The sequence below is a fragment of the Centroberyx gerrardi genome, chromosome 13, assembly GCF_048128805.1.
Source record: "Centroberyx gerrardi isolate f3 chromosome 13, fCenGer3.hap1.cur.20231027, whole genome shotgun sequence".
Lineage (NCBI taxonomy): Eukaryota > Metazoa > Chordata > Actinopteri > Beryciformes > Berycidae > Centroberyx > Centroberyx gerrardi.
Genome location: NC_136009.1, coordinates 12779721 through 12804586, shown reverse-complemented (window position 1 = coordinate 12804586; position 24866 = coordinate 12779721). Strand labels below are relative to the sequence as shown.

At 41.9% G+C, this 24866-nt stretch overlaps 1 protein-coding gene across 1 annotated transcript in view; it reads left to right on the top strand.

Moving 5' to 3' along the window:
* LOC139909286 (calsyntenin-2-like) overlaps window positions 1-24866 on the top strand; it is a 153141-nt gene that overhangs the window by 102856 nt on the left and 25419 nt on the right. The window contains exons 4-9 of the mRNA XM_078287643.1: window positions 1077-1188; window positions 1379-1475; window positions 7295-7444; window positions 11368-11553; window positions 12789-13046; window positions 14741-14862. Coding sequence (XP_078143769.1) covers window positions 1077-1188; window positions 1379-1475; window positions 7295-7444; window positions 11368-11553; window positions 12789-13046; window positions 14741-14862 — 925 coding nt within the window. The remainder of the gene's footprint in view (window positions 1-1076; window positions 1189-1378; window positions 1476-7294; window positions 7445-11367; window positions 11554-12788; window positions 13047-14740; window positions 14863-24866) is intronic.

Genomic DNA, 24866 nt, shown 5'->3' with positions numbered 1-24866 from the left:
GTGTGTGTGTGTGTGTGTGTATAGGCTGGGAGCTCCATATGAGTCAGACTGACAGACAGACAGACCAATGTGGACAGCAGCAAATCAAACCCTCTGGTCCTTCAGTCAAAGATGAAGAGCTGTGGAAAGAAGCTGCTGCAGGCTCAGTACCAACAGAGAAGGCGAGAGAGAGAGATAGGGAGAGAGAGAGAGAGAGAGACAAAGAGAGAGAGAGAGAAAAATTCCTCAGCTCTCGGCTCAGGCATCTGTGATGAATTTCTCCGGTGGAAGATAAATGACACACCCTGTACGTGTGTGTGTGCGTGACATTATCACTGCAGGACATTCTAAATAGGCCTCATTAAGTTAATGTCATTAATTAGCCAGATGTGCCACTGCAGATGCTCCACAAGTTGTTGTCAAAGAAGGTCACCGGTGAAGAAAACTTCATAATGCCTCTGAATTATTGCTTTATCTCTATACATTTATAGTTGTCAGAGTGCCTGGTAGCACTGCCTGTAACAGATCAGGTTGTGTGTGTATGTGGGTGTGTGAAAGACAAGAGAGAGAGGTGCCAAAAGTGAAATAAAGTGTAGAGAAAAATCCAGGTTTACAGGACTAGTGTGGATGAATCTGCGTCTGTTGTTTCAAGCTTGCTAAATGAATTGCTGCTGAACGTCATTACATTTTCTGGTGCCCTCGTTGTGTGCCATTCGATTCACATTAGATGATAAAGAAAGCCAATTTCACAAAGAAACACTAATAGACAAAACATTTTAATGAGTATTGAAGAAATTTTCCCGCCACCTATTACCATGAACTCTTCAATCCTCATTCTCACTTCTCTCTCCCCCGCCACTTTCTTACTGCTGTTCTCAAGATAGATAGTGAAACTGGTCTTAATTAATTTCATCCACCTGTAATGACTTAGAGATGTGTCCTTCTCTTCTCTTCTTTCCTTCCTCCTCCGTCCTTTCCTCCTTCCCTGTATCCTTTCTTTTCCTTTTCTCCATCAACCCTTACCACTCCCTTTCCTTGCATCCAACCATCCTCGTCCTCCCTCCACCTCTCCTTCTTCCTTTCCTCCCTCCATCCAGGGCGGTGGTCCACATCCAGGTGGACGACGTCAACGAGTTTGCTCCGGTGTTTCGGGAGCCGGAGTACAAGGCATCGGTAACAGAGGGAAAGATCTACGACAGCATATTGCAGGTATTTCAAATATTCTGTGGTTTTACAATTAGTGTATTTAGTTATTTCTGTTACCTGTTCATCATCGTTTTACTGTGAGAATCAACCTGACAGATACATGTGCAGGCTAATGTGGCTCAAATAAAAAAAACTTTATTTAGTTCAAAGTTTGGGATATTTGGAGTCTTAGGAGGATGTTGTTATGTTGCAGGTGGAAGCCTGGGACCAAGACTGTTCCCCACAGTACAGCCAGATCTGCAACTATGACATTGTCACTGTAGGGACACCATTCGCCATAGACCGCAATGGTAAGTGTGTGTGTGTGTGTGTGTGTGTGTGTGTATGTATGTGAGAGACAGGGAGAAAGAAAGCAGGCGAGAAAGACAGTTTGTGTGTGTGTGTGTGTGTGTGTGTGTGTTGTGTGTGTGTGTGAGGATCGTAACCATATTCCTAAGACAGGGCATCAGATCAATTTGCAGAATTAGATTCATTGCTGCCACATCAAATGTAAGTCCAAACATTATTTTTAATTGAAAGGCTATGTGTTGACGAGATTTCAGCAGTGTTTGGCCCTGGACGACATGAAACCTTTTCACGCATTACATAATTTTATTCCTACTTGGGCGTCAATAGGAAAATAAACTTAGTTCCTGGATAGCTTTGAATAGATACATAATTTTTGTCTGACTGCCACAAAAGTAAGTAGGTATGTTTTTAGCCACCGCTGTCTTTGCTTTTACCAATTTGTCAGAAAAGGAAGCAAAATAGTTACATGCAGCTTGTCATTGAACCAGTATTGTAACAACCCACGTCAATTTAAAATGGTATCACTTACTATATCAGTAAACTGGGTTAAACCTTATTTGAACCTTGCTCGAGACATGTAATAAATCCCATCGTAATCTGTGCACTCTAATAGTGGAGCTGCTCTTGCTGCACTAGAACACAGACGGCATGGTTAATGTCTGATGATGAAAGGCAAACGCCATTCTAAGGCTGAATTCGCATATGTTATTCCTATGATCTCACAGTTCAGCCTCGCATGAACATGAACAAGCCTCTGCCAAAGATAGAAATGAGAGAGCCAAGTCTTAGACCACCGAATCAAGAGACAAATCGTGGAGAAATAGAAACCAACATTTTGTACAAAGTGATACTATCTAGGCTGATTTTACAGGAATAATGTCACATTTTCTGGTTTGTAAGTAGCACCAGAATAACATGAAGCTCATTCTGATATTAAAGCTCAAACACATTCTGCGATTCCACAAAGATCATAGGAACGACAAATGTAAATCCTTGCTTTGATCACCTAACACTGTCTCCATGTAGGCATTGCTCCAGTCAACTGGCTATGCATCCATCATACATCTAATGAGTGATAAAATGAATAATGATCCCATGAATAAAAGTAGAACATAACACAACATCCCCAAGTAGATTTTCATCCGTGCATAGGTCATGAGTTACTTGACAAAGATCCACCTCAGCCTTGACAGCTTCCTTTATTTAGTTTTCAGTTGTTCATTTGTGGCTTTACAGCAGTCCCAGACGACTGGAAGAGTCATTTATTGTTGATTGAATTCTATTCTGAGCACATCTCCCTGTATAAGGTTTCAGCTTTGGGCTTTGTGCTGGCTTCTCCCAGAGCTTCCGCATCCACACTGTGTTGATCTGAGTGCAGCGTAATCCAAACTGAAGGGAGACTGGAGGGCTTTGTGTGTGTGTGTGTTTGTGATCAGAGCTGTGCAAGCAGGTTGAATCCAGCCGAGGGATCAGACAGAAGTACATCCTGCTTTCCCCACTGCTTCTCTCTCCATCTCTCTCTCTCTCTCTCTCTCTCTCTCTCTCTGGGTCACAGTATTGTTTCTGTCTCTAACTTTTAATCGGTTTTAGGGTTAGGGTTCTCTCACATGATTCCCTGTTTTCCATTTGATATTTGCTATCCCTTTTCTGTATCTCTTTAGCTTTTTTGTTTTGGTTCACTTTCATTGGAACAGTTTAGAAGTAGTTATGAAATGTTGTCTGTAAAAATGTCTGTCCACCGCGACCTCTCAGAAATGTCTGTCACTCCCATGTATAAGATGCCCATTGTGGTTATATGTAAGTAAGTAAGTACGTAAAGTTTATTTATATAGCACCTTTCACAGAGCAAAGTCACAAAGTGCTTCACAGGAGTGAAGCACTAATACACCCCTTAGTTGGTGTATTAGAATATTACCGAGTACATTCCTTTGTTTTCGTCTTGGAAGCATGAAATATGGCACATTAACTCACACTAAAGAACGCACCTAATTTACATTTTATATTTTGCAACATTTAATAAGTTTGTGTAAAATTCGCTTGACACAGTTGGATGGAACCATAGCTACTGTCTGTCTCCCGTCTTCTCTTCTCTTCTCTTCTCTTCTCTTCTCTTCTCTTCTCTTCTCTTCTCTTCTCTTCTCTTCTCTTCTCTTCCCTCTGGCACCTGTGGCCCTTAAGGGTCTGCAGTGCAGTGGGGGCTCAACTATAGAAAGTAAAACGTGGGATGGAAGTTGATGCTGTGTGAGTATGTTCCGAACAGTTCTCATTATTAAACCCCAGATAAGAGTTATGGTTGAGTTATTAAATACAACAGAGTCACTGATGGAGAGAGATAGACGGCGACACAGAAAGACAGACAGACGGAGAGACAGAGAGAGAGAAAGAGTGTGGCAGGAAAGGAAAACAGATATAAAGACATGCAAAACAGGATATAGATGGAGATATGTGAAATAATGTGTGCCGTTACATGAAAGGAAAACAGATATAAAGACATGCAAAACAGGATAGAGATATGTGAAAGAACGTGCGCCATAAAGCAAAGGGCTAAAACCAGTATGCAGGAGAGAAAGATAGTAGACTGCGTTTGAACTTTTTCATCTGTGTTGTTCCTGGCCAGCAGCTGGAGCCATTCTAATGAGCGTTCCACACTCGGGACTCGGGATGCATAACATCGCACACAAAAAGATAACGCATTAAGATATACAGAGCCGCACCAGCTAATGAAGTCTATCTGGGTCAGCAGCAGTCACTCTGTCTTAACAAGTACTTACAAGGTGTTCACTTAATTATTCCTGAATTACATGCTCTGTTCATAATGCCGCATATACGCATCTTATTGGATTTACTGTAAATACAAGTTTCTGAGTGGAAAAACTTCCACGTTTGCCTCTTAGTGGTAAATACGAGTCGGACGTGGGGAGCTCAGAAAATCCGAAATCCTAGACTCGGATATCTCCCACTTGGCGTCATGAATTGTGGAAGTGTGTCAACACAGATAACAAATGTGGCAGCGAATCCATTGATATTGGGAGTTCAAGGGAATACAAATCTAAATTATCAGTTATATTCACACTAATACAATCAATAAGCACAAAGTCTTAAAATGCAAATACATAGTCTGTGCACTAAAAGTGAGTGAATTACATGTTCCCAGCACAGAAGGGTTACATGAAGGAGGAACGACTATAAACAGGAAGTAGTCTCACATTGAGGGTAGGGCAGTGGAAAGTAAGGGTGTTATGGTCGGGGTGGTGGATGGGGCGGATGCGTTTGCCTTCAATCCCGATGGCCTGGGTTCATTTCCCAGCTTGTACAAAGAAGATTGCTACCATGAGTCAAGTTTTAATTTTTACCAAAAGCGTTTCTTATTTAACCATGATTAAAGCCTTTCCATAACCTTAACCAAAGATGTTTTGCTTGCCTAAACATAACTGTTAGCCAAGCTTTATGTGAAAATGCTGTGTCTAATTCGTGCTGTTTTTACAGAATCCAATTTTCGTTATTGTCACAGAATCCAATTCATGGTGGGGGAATGTAATCTTCACATAATTTGTGTCGACAGCACGTAATCTGCGTTCCAGACTTAATGATCATTTCACAAAATTTTACGACATCACGTTGAATCAACTGCTGCAATTTGTTTATCGTTGATTTTAAATTCATGAATAAAAATAATTTTGGATGTGGGCGTTCCAACGAGTTAAACACATGAACACTTACAAGATGTAGCAATGAGATGTTATCTCGTTCTTCTGCTTCTTCCAATATAACGTGAACGCAGCATTAGTTAACTGTAGTCACTGTGCAACTAACCAGATCTGAAGTCCGAACCTCGAGATGATGATGAAAACCTCTTCACTTCCAGTTTTAGTTTCTTTTCATTTTTAATTTGAATTGAATGTTTACACGGTCCTGTTTGTGCTGAGGATTCATTCACCACAGAGCTCATTCAAGGCCACTGTTGAATTTCAAAAATGTATTCTTGTGAGTATGAAACTGAGGTAGTTTTTTTCTTAATACATGGCAGCTGCGATATCATATCCCAACCCAGTTTTCTATCATAAACTCTCCCTCTGTGTGGCATCAGCTGTTGTTGACATATGGTAACCCACTTAAAGAGAACCTGACAAAACTAACACTGTTCTCACCACACTATAGGTCTAGCCACGGCTTTCTTATTATCCATGTCTCTGAGTTTCTCCCATAGTAACATTACTATGGGTCATGTCTCTAATAGGGAGGAACTATCAGACTAAAATATTTATTTTAGTTTTAATTTTTATTTTATTGCCTATTTGTTATCTTTCGGTTTAGTAGAATGTTGTTTTTTGTTTTTTTAAAGTTCATATACGTCTTTAGGAGTTCCAAACAGTCAGCCAGCACTATTGATCAATCTGTGGACCTGAAGTTTGAACTTACTGCACCCATTCAAAAATTGGATAATATTTCCAACACATATGCAAAAGCAGTAAAGTAAGACCCAGATAACACAATTTTATTGTGTTCTATTCAACAACTAAATTTCATCTGCTTGCATCATTCATATCAAGAGATTTAAAAAAAAAAAAAAAAGGCAAAATCCCGGTGGGGACATTAGATCCCTAGAGCCTCTTCTGTCAGAGGTTGACTGCTCCTGAACCCCCATGAAAGTGTCCTAAGAAGTGAAAATGTTCTGCCAGTCAGAATCTCACCTCTCAAGTCCCACCTGTTGTGATAAATGTGCCAAATGACTGATATCCAGTAACTGAAGTGCTAGTCTTTTTCACACCAGGTGAGGTGAGGTGAATAGTCAGTGTAGGAATGTTTCATGGGAACCGTCTCTGACCTCCTCACCTCTCCTTTGCTGACATTTCCAGGTCTGCTCCTTTCTGTTCTGTGCCGCTGCATTCTTGTCTTATTTCCTCAGTGCTTATTACGCCATCTCTTTCCTCTCCTCTTCTCTTCTCTTCTCTTCTCTTCTCTTCTCTTCTCTTCTCTTCTCTTCTCTTCCTCTCCTCCCAGAGAGGATTCAGAGTGACAGCCTTTCATACAGGCAAGCCTCCAGACACAAACAACCAAAATAGCTCGGGTTGTCCTCATAAGTCCAGTGACAGACTGTGATGGCAGTGACTGATACAACAGATTTGTGACAAAATCAGGATGTGACAATGTTTTGAAGCCCGTTGTTTATCTTGAAGTGCATCTGTATGGAAGTCGCACAGATGAATAATGTGTTTAAGCATCAAATGGAAAAAAGTTTGGGAGTTTTTGTTTTCTTTTTGCTTTCCCATCAGTTCAGTTCTTCAGAGGCCTTTTGTCTTAAGGGAATAACATTTCATATGCTGTTTCAGATACTCCACGGTTGCTCTGTTGGAGAGTAACTTGAGTAACAGCCTGCAATTAGCCTTAGCTAGCCTCGCCTACTGGCTGTACCAAAGACATTTGTTCACAGTTACAGGCCTTTAGCATCTCCAATATCTTGCATGGTTATCCTGCTAACTTTCTGGAAAATAACCCTCACCTGAATCTCATTTCAATTAGCATTGTGACAGGTGAAGATTATCCAACATTGCAAATTTAGATGTAATGTTTACAGAGAAGCTTAGAAATTCAAATGCATTACGAGTTTGTTGGAGCCTGAGTTTTCAGTGTAAGGCTTCAGCAAGTACGTTGCTGAAGAGTTATTTTCATTCTCAAGGGCCAATTTCTTGAATCTAAAGTGGCTTTCAATTATTGCTCAACGTAAAGTGCTTTTCACTTTATTATTCCCAAATAAGCATAACTGTCTATTTTTCTCTGTCAGTGAATAATCATTATATTTGTCCTCTGTCTCTTACTGTAGGCAACATCAGAAACACAGAGCGACTGAGCTACGACAAGCAGCAGAGCTATAAGATTATGGTGACGGCCTTTGACTGTGGTCAGAAGAGAGCAAAAGAGAGTGTGGCTGTGCTCATCGATGTCAAGCCTGTCTGCAAACCTGGGTGGCAAGGTCAGAGATAAAGAAGCAGCCATTTGAAACATTTTCAAAATGCTCTATTTTTAACTTACCATGAAATTATTTCATGGTAAGTTAAGTGTGTAAGTGTGTGCCCATATTTGTTTTGAATGTACATGAAGCTAAAATTGCACCATGAAAATCGAAGGGGGCAATGCAATGTGTTATTTTTTTTTTGTGAGCATATTCTTTCAAGTGATTTCTACTTGAGCGATATGTGGAAGAGAAGAGGAGAGGAGAGGAGAGGCAAGAAGAGTTGAGAAAAGGAGATAAGTGGAGACAAGTTATCATCCTGGACCCTGACGGCTTAGCCAATCGTCTCCCCTTCTATCCTTCTTCCAGCTGTTTGCCACTTCCTCATTTTTTGTTTACTTGAGCAATCCAGGTCAGCTGCCCCCTGTGGAGGAGATAGAGGGATACTGAAGACATACTCCAGTGCAGAAAGAAAGAAAGAAAGAATGAAAGAAACAAAAAAAGAAAGAAGGATGTTTTAGCATATCCTGTTTTAGAATGAAAGTCTCTCAAGGAAATCAGAAGACCTGACAAAAGCCTCCAGAGGGAAAGTTGACTGGAGCGTTTTTTATCGCGCACAGCTTTAACATGCTAGCAGCTCGGCATTCGAGCCAAGCCGTCTCCCCTGCTGCTTCACCTGTCAGCGCTGACAGCATCTCAGGAGTCAGGCTCACAGAGGAATCAGAGGCGAAGACGAAGAAAGATAAGGGGGGGAGTGAGGAAAGGGAGGAAGAAAGAGAGCAAGAGACCAAACGAACAGACAACTTAAGGGATGAGAGAGAGGGGGAGAGAGAGAGAGAGAGATACAATGAGATAGGGAGGTGATGGTGATTGCTACAGTCTAACAGTGTCACAGGACTGGGTGAAGAGAAAGACCTGGGTGAAGAGAAAGGACCTGACTAGGATATATCTCACTTTGTACCAATTAACAAAACCACAATCTAGTCCTGGGCCTGTACTGTGGTGTTATAGTCTGATCTACAATCCATGACCAGGTCCCCTTGGCAATGTTTTTTCACACCACATTCTTGTGAAGCTGCGAGCTAAACTGGGCTATGGGATGACAGTGTAACAGGTATTGCAGCAGCTCTTCTTTGTTCTGTAGTGCAGTTTCACCCCTTCGTTCACATGTGGTGAACTCTGACCTGCGAATCTGCACGGTCAACCAATAGAAATGCTGCTTAGGGCATGTTGATCTCTGACAGAGAATCCAACATGGAGGAGTCTCTAATCGTGGCAGTGTCATCCAATTTTATGCAACACTGCTCTAGCAAAGTACAAAAATATGCAAAGAGGAGATGCAGCATGGCTTGCATGTGTGAGGCAGGACTAGATGGTACATTTATGCACATTATAATTTGATAGATGTTTTTAAGTTACCCTAGCGATACTAGCTAACTAGCATGCTATTAGCTAATAGCTAACTAGCTACCACTCGACACAGCATCGCAGCCAACTGGTAGTTAGTTAGCTATTACTTACAAGCTATGATAATGCAATGATACTAGCTAAATAGCATTCTTAATAGCCCGCCCTATCACACATGACATCATACTGTTTTTTGTCACAAAGAGCAAAATCAGATGCTCTTTAAAGACACATGTAACTGCAGTGTGAGTGTTATTGTGTTGAAAGGACGTATTTTAACCATTTTTGGGTTCGACTGTCAACTGGGAGTTTGCATTAGCCCTGTGTGTGTGTACTGGAGAGCAGCGCTCCCTGCAGCTGAGGAAAGCTCCACAGTGAAGTATTTAAGTGATGAAATTTTGAACAATCAATCGCCGTGGCAGCTAAAACTAGGAAAATAAGGCCCAGGTTGAAAATAACCAGAATTATCTTTTAACATCATGACACCAGCAGGATTGGAAAACTCTTGCTTCTTTTTGCCCTTAGCAAAAATACACACTTACTTGCGAGATCCAGTTAGTAATCCACAGCCTTTGGATCACAGAGAAACACTTAGTTTAACACACTATTATCGCACCCTGCTAACACCCTCATTAATGTTGCATGATACATCGTGATTTGGGTCATAAAAGGGGCCGTACCGCATATTCCTGTAGTAAGACCATTAACCCATAGTAGCTCCGGGCCATGAATAAAACATAATCCAATGATGCGTTCAAACATCACGTCCTTCGCACACATAACCTTTTAGATAGTCTATGTCAGGGTCAGTAGTGCTTCTCCATTTTTGAAGAAGACTCCCCTGGCATAAATGGGGTCAGCCGTAACACTTCACCCCTTCCCCACACTGCCCCTCTTCCTTCCTAATCACAGTCCATTTCTCTCTCCGTGTTTGGCTCCGGATCCTTAATATCACATTCTGTAGCCTTGGTGACAGCTGTCAAGTGCCTTCCTACACACTCACACACACATACACACACACACAGACACAATCAGGGTTGTGAATCCCAGTGTGCCGCTCTGATACATATTGAGGGTAATGAAAATGTAACACTTGGCAACAGGAATGACAGGTGCAAGGAGGGCAGCATCCCGTACAACCGGGCCTGTCATGTTGCTGGGCCATATCATTCTGACTCCACACACACTGCGAGCAAATTCCAAGCTCCCAGGTTGCCAACGTGTGTAGCTGCCTGTCATTTTTTCAAGATCAATATGCTCGATATATGAAACCACCTATAGCAGAACATCTGATTTTATTCCCTACATTTCTGTGGGATGGTCTAATAGGGCATCAATCTAGTCAGGTCAAGACAGCAGCAGTTGGCAATAGCAAAGTGGGACCTAAATAAAATTAAAATAAATAAATAACTTGACAAATCTTCAAATGTTCAGCGCTTAAATTAAATGCAAGCGTTCAAGTGCACACACACACACACACACATAGACCTACAACGCTAAATTGATCACATCAAATTTTAGTTGTGTAGCCTCAAGCCCCCTTCAACCCCTCTCTCATTTTTCCTTAATATATTTTTCCACATTTTCTATTTTTTGCCTTCACACTTCTGCTCCACCCACTCTTTGTACTCGTCCTCACATATTCATTTCGATTTTCGATGTAGCAGCTTGCTGTTTGATGGTGAAAAAGGCCTGGAGGCTCAGTGCCGTGTCTTCAGACACTGACGTCTTTGATATTCACCTTCTCTGAAACATATATATATACCCCAGGTTCAAGGCTGACTATACCTTTCACTTTCAATCACAATACTTCAACTCAGATCTGCCAACACAGTGGGCCTGTGTTTTGTCTCTGTCTTTTAGAATTGTTTTACATCTCATTCCAAGGTTAAAATTAGGAAAATGTCTCATATTTTGAAGATGTCTCCAAAAGACTGCTGTGTCTTTGTTATGTAGACACAGGTGTACGACACTATGGGTTAAAAAAACATTTAGCTCCACAAGCACTGCAGTCACATTTGTTTTTACATCACAGTGAAACCACAGCCAACATGGTAATGATATTTAGATATCTTGGCTTCTATATACTGGATCAAGTTAGTCAGAATACTAGGCAGCAGATCTGTGATTATGTCTGGTTATTATAGGTGAAGTGTAAATGGATTTAGAGTAATATGCAATCTTAGACCAGCTATCCAGTTTGGAGAAGTGAGACTGATACGGACTCAGATTCATCCAAATAGTCAACAGCTGTTATCACTGTATCACATACAATTACAGCATACAATGGAAAATAAGACATGATAGTTTACTTCTTATGTAATGGAAAGAATCAGTTCATTCAAATAATTATTGTAAAAACTCAACTAATAGACTGCAAAATAAAACAACAAAATCAACTTTGTTTGATATCATGTGATACCAGGTTACCTGATATTGTATGGGAAGAGACCAGTACAATAAATTACTAAAAACTATATTTAATAAACTACAGTGTAAACTTTAAAAAACTGCTCAACTAATTTTGATCCTTCAAGGCTGGAACAAGCGCGTGGACTACGAGCCAGGGACTGGAAGCAAGCAGCTGTTTCCCAAGATGCACCTGGAAACGTGCGGTGGCCCGCTGTCTGGGGTGAGGGCCATGGTGGAGCTGCAGACCAATCACATCGGGAAAGGCTGCGACCGCGAAACCTACTCTGAAAAGTCTCTGCAGAAACTCTGTGGTAAGGAGAAAGAGAGAGAGAATTTAAAATCGAGAGTGAGAGAGAAAGAGAGAGAATAAAAGCAACCAAGAGTAATAAAGTGGGGGGCGGGGCAAGAGAATGAGCGCGAGAAAGATTTGATGCAATGAGATGCATCGTGGAAGTACTGAAGTACAATGAAAGAAAGTAAAGGCCAAAGACAGAGCAAAGGGTTTTAAGAATAATGAAAGACAAGGATTTTTTTAATTCAAAGAAGAAATTACCTTTTGACGTCTTAACCTCTCTGGAGTGTATTAACGTGCCAATTTTCACTCTGGCATTTTAATCCTGGACACAATTTTGAATTTCATTTCTCATTTTAAATTACCTTCCAAACCCCTCTGTGACATGGTCATTATTGCTTCCCATTTATATCCCGGAACATTGCTTTACATTATAATATATCTGTAAAACATTTGGTAGTGGTAGCCTCTTGAAATTAAATGGCATCCATATATGCTAACATAGAGAGTATTCCTGTTGAGAAACCAAACTTGTGATTAAACAGGTCTTCACCTTCCACTGTTTTGTTATTGTCTTATTGAGAAAGAAAAAAAAGATCCCTGCCATGACAGATGTAGTTGTTTGTTTTGTGGAATAATAGAAGTTTGAATTGATTTTGTGTCGTGCACAATGATCAATAGCCTTGTTTCTTAAAATTTTCTTCATTACCCAAATTGTTACGCTTCTCTAAAAACACTCCAAGTTAGATTAGATGTAGGATCACCTCAACCAGTCACAATCTCAGTGAAAATTAGATTCAGAAGTGGAAACAGCTGAATAAGGATGTCGTTTTAAATATGTGCCTTTTTCAGTTGGCACGTCAGCTGTTAATCCTACTGTGTCTTTTAAAGTTACAGATTATTTTTATGGCATTTCTTCTTTATTAGACAGTACAGTTGAAAGAGACAGGAAAGGGGGAAGAGAGAGGGGGTTGACATGTAACAAGGGTCCCAGACTGGATTCAAACCACGGACGTTACGGTTTTATGATACACGTCCTAGACCACTGATACACCTGGACGCCCCCCTTCTCTTAAATCTAAAGTGCTGACACACACACAATATTAGGGTCTGAATTCAAGGTATGCTTGCGTCTTGTACCCAAAGAGATGACATAGAAAGAAGAAAGTGTGTGTATACTATCATTCTTTTCCAGGATGATTCTCCGAGCTACTCTACCTTGACAGTTTTCTATTTTCCGATTGGTGCGTCCAGGCGCGGCATCAGGCAGCACCGACCTCCTTCCCTCCCCCAGCCCTTCCACCAATTGGACGGCGTCCCTGCTGACTGACAGCGGGCGAGACAGTGACCTCATCTACCGATTCGACGGGCGCCAGGCGGCCAACGTGCCAGATCAGGTGGTGCCCCAGAACCTGACGGACCAGTTCACCATAGCAACGTGGATGAAACACGGGCCCAGTCCAGGACTCAGAGCAGAGAAGGAGACCCTGCTGTGTAACTCTGACAAGACTGGTGAGGAAGAGGCTGAGAAACACTCGCACCTGCCTGTTGTTAAGAAGTGCAATTTCATCATCACACAAATGTTAGAGGGTGAAAATGTACAAGCTTTAACTAAGAAGTGTCAGTAATATTTTAGATTACACCTTTTATTAATCAGTAATGTAGCAGCATTCAGCAGATGCTTTGGGAAATGCTAGTCACAACTTCTACTCTTACTCTAAGACTACAGATGTGTGGTGCCCTTTTGCTGAAGTTGAAATATTTTATACTTTCATTTCTCAGTGTGCTCTGCAGTAGAAACATACTAAGGACTTTGTCTTTAAGCCTTGGGGAGCCTTTCCATTCAAAAGAAATTAAGCCAATCTCACTACTTACCAGTTTCCAGGAGCTTTTTCCCACCGCTTGACCAAACCAAAGGGTACTGAACTGTGTAATCAAGCGAGCCATCTGCACATTGCAGGCTCTCACAAAATCCAGATGGCTTGTTAGCTGAGGAAAGGTGTAGTGTGATCATGTAATGCAACATTCAGTGCAGACTAGCTCATGGATGAGGCTGTCTGGATCCTATTTTCTTTTGCTACCTTTTGCCAAAAGATGTGCATGGTGTCAGAAGGCTACAGTGTGGGAGCCAGATCAGCACTGTTACCCTAAACTACTGCTTTGTCCTGGATTGACACCAAGTTGAGCTGGAAGGGAATGACTAGCGACAGGCTGCCTGTCCTATCGACCCTATTAACTGTTTCCATCTCAGCAAAGTACAACCTAGAGTCATTGCACACACACACAACACACAACACAGGAATGATGTGAGGATGACCAGCAGTGGCCAGACTAATCACCACTGGGGAGTCGTGTGGTATTGAAAAGAGAATCTGTTGTGCTGTAGGTGTAGCGCGGGGCCTCACACTTTGCTGAGCTGCCATGTAAAGACACCGGCCCGTAATCAAAAGTGGCACATTCCAGCGGCATTCACTGTACTGTGGGACCAAACTCGCTGGGACCAAACTCGCTGGACCCTTTCTGTCATGCTGGCAGGTGTCTTTTGATGTAGGAGAGCCATTTGGGGCAGTTCACTGAACAGAATTTAGTCTTTTACTCAACTCTACTGTGTGACAGTTTTTTGGATGGTGCTGTCACACAAACTGAGTTCAGCTATAAAGAAAAGAATGTGTGTTCCTCTAAAACTTTGTTGACTGTAGGTTGATAAAATTGACAGTGGCAGCCATCTTAGGAGTCCCCCATTATGCATCTACCTGTATAAATCCTAATGTAGCACTGCAGTGGTCACTGCAACATGCTCTTTCTAAAGTTTTTGTAGATTGGAACTGAATAGGCATACTGTATCACAAAACCGAGTGCCTGTCAATGCAGTATATATATCTATTCTCACAGCTGAAGGGAGAAACACGTCATATTACCCCAGAGATGGGGCAAAAGTTCAGTAATAATTCACTGTTGCATGCAGTAAGAAGGTGCTGCAATGGCTACATCTGTATTTGCACAACTTTAGGAAATCACATTGCATATATGGTTATGTATTTGATTAATGCTTTTTGATTAACATACTATAATGCAGAATTATTGTATCACATGTGCAGATACCACACTCATTTACACACGTACATAGCATGTTTAATTTTGTATGTGTGTGTGTGTGTGTGTGTGTGTGTGTGTGTGTGTGTGTGTGTGTGACCTTCCTGTTGCAGAAATGAACCGCCACCACTACTCTCTGTACGTTCACAACTGCCGTCTGGTGTTCCTGCTCAGAAGAGATTTCACTCAGGTGGACACCTTCAGACCTGCTGAGTTCCACTGGAAACTGGAGCAGGTGAGGGGTGTGTGTGTGTGTGTGTGTGTTGGTGTTGATAATCAGTGAACTCAAAGGAAAAATATGCTGCAAAAATGTTGGGTATGCAGCATCAATTCTTCTCCTGTGGTTATGCGTGTGTTTATCATGTAGGTAAGGTGTGTGTGTGTGTGTGTGAGAGAGAGAGAGAGAGAGAGAGAGAGCATAGATTCAGGGTGCTTTTATCCTGCAGGTGAAGGGCTATCATTATTTGTGTAGTGAAGGGAGAGACTCTCCATTCTGATTACCTCAGCCCCTCCATCACACTCTCTTCCTCACGGCAGGGAATAAGAGGCTAGAAGACACCACACACACACACACACACACTCACCCACCCACACACACACACACAAAGTGAAAAGTCTATTTAGGGTAATGGCTCACCCAACAGGAGATCTCTATTATTCGTCATGCTTCTGGAAAGTCGTTGAACTAAATTGCAGTGAAGGTTACTATTTCACTCCGGCAGTATGCCTGTGAGGGGAAAAAGTTGCATCATATGAAATTGCTTCAGCCAGAAAGATGCAAATAATAATAGCTTTTGTTACTGATGCTTGCATGGTGCTTTTATTCCTGGAGTTATTCTGAAGTTATGCTCAAAGGTACTGTGAAAAACCTCTGGATGCTTGCCTTAACAAAGGCATAAGAAGCCACATAAAGCCAGTATTTTTCTAATAATGAAGTAGCATAAAAGTTTATTATCCATGTTAAATATTTATTATATTTATGATTAACCCCTACATGCATAGGCTATGGCTTCCAACTGTGGCCTCCAACTGTGAAAAAACAAAAATAAAATCCCAGCAGTTAAGATGATTATACTGATAAACCAATGAACTGTCTTGTACGGGAATCTCCTCCGCCTCTCCCCAGACTCTCCTCTGGCTCACTAATGGATGGTAGATATGAATCTAATCGAATTGTTTACCCTTGGGACGCAGCATGCCTCCACCACATACAGTACAGAAATGATTAAAAAATGCTTCATAATTAAGGCAGGCTCTCAGGAGTTTTTGCACACTAAGCAGATTATGAGAGATTTGTATGTGTTTGTGTCTTTCTGTTTTTGTGTGTGTGTGTGCGTGTGTGTGTGTGTGTGTGTGTGTGTGCGTAAGCATGTTTGCCTACGTGTCTGTATTTGCATTTTTTTTGCAAGCTTGCATGAAAACCATATACAATGCACATGTCTTGTGTCAGTAGATATGCTTTCATTTCCTTGTGTGTGTTTGCGTGCAAACTTCTGAGTGTTTCTTGAAGGAGCAGAATGTCACTATCTCTGGTGCGTACCTGTGTGTACCTGCCAGCCAGCGATTCGTTTGTATAGGTCAAAGGTAGAACAAAAAGTATTTTTCCAAAGCCCAATGTTCTTTTGTCCTGAGGGACAGAGAGGGGGATGTGACAAAGGGAAGGGCAGCCAGGTAGCAGACTGCTGAGCTTTCTCAGTAAACAACCTCAAGACACAACTCTGTCTCTCTCTCCCTGTCTTCCTCTCTCTCTCTCACTCACATACACACACACTCATGCACACAGACAGTAAGGGATAAAAGAGGTACGCTCTCCCAGCCCATGTTAAAGCTAAAAAATGCATCGCTATTTAACTCCACAGAAGTTCTAACCACTCCAAAAGCGGACCACTCCAACATGCTTTTCACATGTTTTTGTAACCCATTTTGCTTCTTCCGTTTGATCATACGAAGGAGCCTGGAAGAAACATGCAGTGCAATCAAAGAGCATATGTGATGTGCAACTCGCCATTATAAATCACTGATGCAAAGACTCATTAAATATAAATGAGAATTGGTCTGAAATACTGGAAGAGAAATGGTTAAGAAGAGAAATGACATCACAGGAGCATGACAGTTAAAGTCCTGGGAGAAATGTTGAGTTTGGACAGGTACGGTAGCCAGAGTGGCATCTTTGTAGTTGGGGCGGCACCACCCTGGTGTGAGAATGGGAGGGGAAACCCCGGCCTGTGCACCTAAAGCCTAGGTCCGACTACAAGACTGTATCTTGCCTGGCGAGGGCAGTGCAGATATAATGGCTGGTCTTGAGTAAATGCCCAGCCACACCGGGCCCAACGAAATCAAACACATTTGAAAAAAACGTGTTGGGCTCCGACCGGTCTGGAGATATCAGAGGGGCCAAAGTCTCCAGTCTTGAATGTTTTCACTTTATGATATAATCTGTGCCAACTGTTGTGACGGTACTGTCAGGCTTAGAATCCGCGTTAAAATCGTCTAGTGTGACTTTGCCTTAAGATGCGACTTAGCATGGCATCATTTCCCTCAAAGCCCTGAGGAAGCAAACAGTTTAATAGTCTATGGATCAGTAGTGAAGAGCCTCTACAAGCCACACTCAAAGGGGAGAGAGAGGGCAAGAGAGAGAGTTTTGAAGAGCGGAGGTAACAGTTCTGTAGGTAGGTAATGAGTAGGAGGCTAAAGAGAGGGTTGAGAGCTAAGGAGAGAAGGATGACAGAAATTGGGGGGAAAAAAGCGAGTTGGATTGAGTTCTTCTTGATGAAGAAAAGAGCTGTTGCAGTGCCTAGTGGGTAGATAATGAGGACAAGTTCAGAGAGAGGAGTGAAGACTGCTGAGAGAGGAGTAGGTTGGAAAAGAGGTGACTGTGGGGTGTCACAGCTGATTCTTACTGTCCTTGTTCCTCCAGCACTTAGAAGGGACACTCGATGGCTTCTGCAGGCAACTCCATTTAGCCCTATTGATTTTGCAATCCTCGCCCCAAGAGAGAAGGGGCAAGAACGGGATGAGAGAGAAGAGTTGGGAGAGAGCGGGAGAGAAAGAGTGTTCCGTTTTCCACGTCGATCGAACAAAGTGAAGGAACGTCACGTGCAACTGATGGAAAGATGTACACATGCATGCACAAGCACTCACTCACTTATTTGTGAGTGTATATGAACACACACACTAATACAGATATAGAGTGCCCCCACCCTTCTATTTTCCCCTCCCTCTCCCTCAGCCTTGTTAATGGACTGGTGGATGGATGACTCCCCTCTAAGCACCTATTATTCACTCCCCCCTCTCCCTGAGTGTAGAGAGCCTATCAGTTCAATCCAGCTGCCCAACAGACATTCACACACACAATCACAAAATCCCAGACGAATCAAGATCCACTCCTCTCTTGCCATCTCAGCCAAAGATGGTGTCAAACCCCCACAAAGCAGAAGGGGGAAGAAGAAGAAGAAAAAGCAGAACACAAACATTTTTGTCTCTGGCCCTCTTTTCATCCCTGCAGTCCCGGTTTGAACAGCTCTCTTAAGTTTGCCCAGCTTATTAAGATAAAGAACAAGAGTGTGTGGCGTGGCATTGATTTAAACCCATACAAATGAGGTGTTGTATACCCACAGCAGGCTCCTTGCAGGCCGAGAGGGGAAAAGAAATCTATGTTAACAGAATGCAGGGAGGTGAGACAATGAGATATTTTTCGCAGCTGAGGCCCGAGACCTGAGAAAGAGGAGTCAATAGGCAAAGATTTGTTTGTGTTGGCAGCTGTTAAACATTGATCAGGGAATCCGAGGTAACTGTACAAATGACTGGGTACGGCGGCGAATCACGCGTCCTCATTCACACATAAACGACCCAGTTTAAACCAATTACGCTGCGTGATACAGCTGCAGTCCTCTGACTATTTATCATTTACATCTGGTTTCGATTATAGTGACTGAATGTTGGGGGGTAGCAGAAAATTACCCTCATTGCTTGTCAATACAACATCTACTATTGTGCTTATCTGCCGGCTATTACCACGCTTGGGTGTCATGGCTTGTTCTGTGTCCCGTGCTGATTAGAAACCCCCCATTGTTCCTCAGGAGATTGATTGGGTGGTGATGTGTGTGTGTGTGTGTGTGTGTGTGTGTGTGTGTGTGTGTGTGTGTGTGTGTGTGTGTGTGTGTGTGGTGTGTGCGTGTCATGGCTCATTTTGCTTGCGTTTGTGTTTGCAGTATATACCAGGACAGATTAAGGCCCATCTCGACCACAGTGCCTAACTGAATTGATAAATGCTTTTGTACAGGGTTATTTATAATTTATGCACAAATGCATAGAATGCACTTAGCGGTATAGTGGTGTATCGTAGAGCCACTTCAAAGGCCACAAACAAGTGTCAGGACTGAGAGAGCGAGAGACAGATAAGCTTGTTTCCACAGAGGGAAAATCAGGCTTGAAGAAGCCTTTTTTGGTGGCTTCATGTTCTTTTTGAAATGATCAGATTTGCATCTTTTAAACCATGTCAGGCTGACCTGAAGTGACATTTTTTGTGTTGTGTGAAAGATTCTTGTAAGAGTCCATAATTTTTTCAGTCAACAAAATATGTGTTGCCTTGTCACTCTCTGTGTGTTCAGTTCTAGTGTTTATAATGGTTTGCTGTGAATCACTCTAATTCCACAAATCACCCTAATTGCATGAATTCAGTAAATGCAGCATCCTTGATTTTAGTGTGAAAGAGCACAAGCTGGCAATGTCGAAATACACATTCGCTTTTCTGTGAGAGCAAAACAGACAGAAAGACAGAGAGCAAAGAGAGAATCTTGAGCATTGCCTGAGGCGTATACATTTCAATGTGTATTTGTTTTATTTCTTTGCTTCTATTTTTCAAATGACCTCATTTGAGAGCTCTGCTGCAGGTTGTCTCCTTTAGGCACTTCCTGTGTTACTCTTATGTAGAGCTGTTGCAACTCACAGAATAGCTTTGCTGTGTGTGTGTGTGTCTGTGTGTGTGTGTATGTGTGTGTGTGTGTGTGTGTGTACTGGGAGTATGGGGTGTGAGAAGGAGGTGTGTGTGTGTGTGTGTGTTGGGGGTGTACTTAATGTCACCACACTGTGCATCTACTACTCATTGTAATAGAGCGCACAGCAGACATGAATAAATCTGATGAACTTGATGAGAACATTTAGAGGGAGAGGAAACGAGGGGAATCTAAGCTCTGCCTTCTGTCAGCGCAGCAATGTTTCTCTCTTCCAGCTCTCTCTCTCTCTCTCTCTCTCTCTCTATTCTCTTCCTCCTCTACCTCCCTCCTTCATGCTAGGTGAATAAAGGCTTTTGCTGATGAACTTAAAGGGGCAGCTTAAAGTGATGAAAAAATCATGAAGGCTGAATAATTCACAATGGCCGTATCTCTGCATTAACCGAGTGAAGAATGGATGAGAATGGAGAATAGAGAGTGAGAGAGAGAGACAGACAGACAGAGGGGGATTTAAAAAAGCCTGCAGCTAAACATCTTTTAAAATCAGACCTTTGACTTGCAGTGGCAGACATGTTTTGCACTGATCTCGTTTTATCTTAGGCCTAACATCTCTTTCTTTGTTTGGCTTCCTCAGATGTGTCACTGACATGGACTTTTCTCCCAGATTTGACAGATAGCTAACGATGATAAGTTACTTTAATTTTCTCTCCCCTTCATTGAAATATTCTGCTGAAACATCCGAGAGTAGATCTAAATCCAATTTTTAGATAACTTTTTCTTTTTCTTTTCAACTAGCCAAGTTTGAAAACTTAAAGAAGTAATATTTTACTTTTTAATCAGAACATTATTTCTTACAGTTCAGTTTTCATAAGGTCTGGAGTCATGACAGTGCACTGCTGAGAATGAGCATTTTCTTACATTTAGGCTTCTGTATATCAGAGAAATTAGCTGGCATATTTCATATTTTATTCATTACCATAGTAGATTGTTAAAGTGTATCACCTCTATGCTTATCCTTTAGAAAATGTTTTCATGTGTGTGTCGCTTGGACAAGTTATCTTTCTTTCTTTCTTTCTCTGTCGCTCTCTCTCACTGTCTTTCTCTTTCACTTTCCCTGCCACCAAACTGGCACATAATAGACTGCCATCAGTGATGCAGTGCACAACAGCAGGCGGAGAGGAGAGGAGAGAAAGGGAGGGTGGAGAAGAAGAGGAACAGGAATGGAGGGGAAGAGAGGAGAGGGGGAAGGTGGGAGGGAGGCCAGGGGAGGAGAAGGGGAGAGCAGAGGAATGGAGGAGAAGAGGAGAGACAAGTGCAATGGAAAAGGAGAGATGAGAGGAGGAGGAGGAGGAGTGAGAGGGGATAGTCTGTCTTTTCGTCTTTCTCTCTTTTTCTCACAGAATCAGACTCCTTTCTCTCTCCCCCTCTACCTCTCTCTCCCTCTCTCTGTCTCTCTCTCTCTCTCTCTCCCTCTCTCTCTCTCTCTGTTTTGAAACTCCTCTGGTGATAGTGTTCATTCTAAGCAGGCCTGCACTCCGCTTAGGGACCAGCTCATTACAGTATTTCAGCATTCATTGTCTTGTTGCATTGTTGCAGAGGAGAAATGCTTGCAAGCTCCCCCTGACTAACAGACAAGCGATATGTGCACAAACACATGGCAACGAAATCCACACACTCTCTCTGTGCTGTGCAGATACAAAAGCACTTGCTCACAAAAGAATATTCACATTTATCTATGTTCAATTACATTCATTCTGTTGCTGTTTTGCCAATCCACAAGACACAGACAGACAAACACACACACACAAACACACATATACATACACATGACATATGTTAGTGGTTTGTGTGTACAGGCCGCCTGCAGTGTGTGTGTGTGTGTGTGTTTGAGTGTGTTTTGTGTGTGTGTTTGCGCACATGTGCCAACAATATGATGTCTCATATTAAAACACTCAAGAAAGGGATCAAACAAATTGGATTCCGGATTGCTCTAGCTTTTCTTAGCTAGTTACATAGACTGCACTACAGGCTACTCATTAAAGTTGAACTGCAATGAGAAATTTGATGACTTGTACGCTTGCCCACAATGTGTTATTAATTATTTACCATACATTTGAATATTTATTATATAAAAAAATATCTTTTCAAGCATTGTCTGGCCCTCAGAAACCTTTAGTTTGAGAGTTAGTGATATATATATTAAACATTTATACTTTATACATAAATATTCATGTCATAAAGTCAAGTGTTGTGATTTGTGCGAGGCCTAATGTTGCAGAGATGACGGTGCAGCATCACACTTGAAAGCTCAGCTCCTGGTCAGGATTTACACCCATGCTGTCACAGTGCGTGACATTCCCAAACAAGCAGGCAGCACCCAATGACTCCCTCAGTCACTGCACCCAAAGACAGAGGAAGAATGGGAGAGCGCAAGATGAAAGAGTAAGAGAGGAAGGATCAGCCTCACTGCGAGAGGGAAATAATATAGCATGGTTTGTTATTGTCATATTTCCGTACCCCCTGATCCCCTTGAGAGCGTGACGGCATAGTTGAGCTAGTAGTAGAGCTTGTTTTTAGCACTTTCCCATCAGCAACTACTCTCTTCACTCAGGAAACTAGTTGCATACACTACCAGTCAAAAGTTTGGACAAACCACCTTATTCTGTATTTTTACTATTTTCCACATTTTAGAATAATAGTAAAGACATCAAAACTATGAAATAACACAAATGGAATTATGCAGTGACCAAAAAAGTGTCAAACAAATCCAAACTATCTTATATTTTAGATTCTTTAAAGTAGCCACCCTTTGCCTTGATGGAAAGGCAAAGGCTTTGGAAAGAAATTCATACATAGGCATCAACTTCACTATTTATATTTGTCTAAGAAACAAATTTCAAGCATTTAAACATAAGCCTTTAGATCAAAATGGCTTTAAGAGAATGAAAAACAGTACCTTCAATCAGGTGTGTCCACACTTTTGACTGGTAGTGTATATTGTAGCAGGTTCGTGCCCCTGTGTTGACAAGCATCCACCCCTGCTGAAGTGTCCTTGAGCAAGGCCCTGAAACCAGCTCCAGAACTACAGAGCGTTCTGTAGCTCACTCCTGCGTTTTGACTGACAGAGATAAGTAAAATGAGAATAGCCCGACAGGAGTCAATGAAGTACCACATTATTACCATTATTACATTTATTGGGGGTAGGGAGGAAGGGACAGAGGAGGAACGAGGTAGGATGGAAGAGTGAAGGAGGTTGGGAGAGCGAGGGAGGGACTGGGAGCTGAATGAAGGAGATGGAAAGAGATGCAGGCTCAGAGGGAAAGCTGTCATTACCAACTCCTCCTCTACTCATCTTCTCTCCTTCTCTATTCCTCTTGTTATCTGCCGTCCTCTATCCGTGTCCAGTGAAACGTATTATGCTGGACGGAAGGGGAGGAGGAGCAAAATCACTGTGTATGAATGTGTGTGTTCATACAAGTGTCTATTTTCCTCTCGCTCTGAGATTAATGTCTTGTGTGTTTTTCATTAAAGAGTCCATGTACTGTGTGGCGGTTGAAATATTAGCTATTCACGCTTTTATAAACACCACATAATCACTGCTTTGGGAATATTAGCCGCAGCGTGGGGGAAGACGGTAGCCTACACAAAAAGCGCAGATAATTGTAGAGACGTGTCACTTTAACCTCACCTCCACAGGCAGCCAGCCAGCCAGCGGCTAAATGAAAGTGGCATTTCATTCTGCCTGTCTAGTCAAGTACATGCACGAATACTCAATGTGAGTTGATGAAACTAAAACACACTGTCGTTGTTGATAACATGTGCCTGGCATCTTGGGATATTTCAATCTGTGTATATGAGGCTACAAGTACAGAGCTAGCTGTTTCAGAAGTCTGCAAACATTTATCCTGCACTAGTAGTGTGGTAGCCTATTATCCAAACAATTCCTCTTGGGTTGGAGCAAGACTGCAGCAGAGATTGTGATTTCTACAATGTATAGCAGAAGTTACTTTTTTGGTCATTCCACTGTACAGGGACAGTTGTGCAAAGCACTGCTGTACCTACTGGGTATAGGTTCTTTGTTTTACTATTTTCTGGCCAGTTCTGACCAATTTTGTGTTACAGTGACCATTGTGACCATTGACCTTAATTGATCTGCCTGACTAAATAAAATGAGTAGATTGAAAAATTGAAGTATGCTAATAATTTGATACTTTAATGATCCCTGTAGGGAAATTCTCTTTTTGCTCCTCCCTCCATACAGATATTGTTAGTAAATGGTTTATTATTGGAAGAGGAAGTTCCAAAACTGAGACAGGTCATAAATAGGTCATGAACAGAGTTTAATTACAGCATTTACAAATGCATTTGTTAATTACTTTGTTAAAATGAAGAAATGTGTTCAGTCCATAGTTAAGCATTTGTTCACCGCTAATTAATGCATTAACTCATGTTAGATAGAATCTTATTATAAAATATTACCAAATATTTTAAGACTCAAGAGATTCATGAGATTAAATGACTTGTTCAGATAGATAATTTTGCAGTGAGAGGAGCTGGTAGGGATTCAGCGTTCAAGGGCACTTCAGCAAGGCAGATCCTTGCCGACAGTGGAGTAAGGGGCCCAGAGCCCTGGAAGGCCCATCGGCCTTCCAAGGAATCTGTGTGGGCCCCCATATCCTGCAGATCAGCCTCCAAATGGTACACTATCACCCATCACACTCTATATAAGTAAGTAAAGCTATATTTATATAGCACCTTTTAAAACCAGCTTACAAAGTGCTTCACAGAGACAAAAGAGCAAAAAGAAAATAAGAATAAGAACAAAACAACAACAGAGACAAAGGAGCAGTATACAGAACAAGAGACAACAGACAACAAAAGACAAAAAAGCCCAAAACCCAAACCCAAACCAAACCAACAGCAAAGAGAAAACAGGCAATACAGACAGAGTAAAACAAAACAGACAAACAATAAAGACAGAATGAGTAGTACGGACAGATAAACCCAAAGAATAAAAATGAGTTTTAAGGCAACGTTTAAAACAATCAATGGAATTAGCTCACCTGACTTCAAGGGGCAAGCAGTTCTACAGCTTTGGAGCCACAACATAAAACGCCTGGCCACCTCTGGATTTGAGATTAGTCTGTGGAACAGCCAGCAGGTCATTGGCTGAAGAACTAAGAATGCAGAAATGTATAACGGAGCCTGACCATGTAATGCCTTGTAGTTTATGAGAAGAATTTTGAAATTGATCCTAAATTTAAGCAAAAGCCAATGTAGAGAGGCT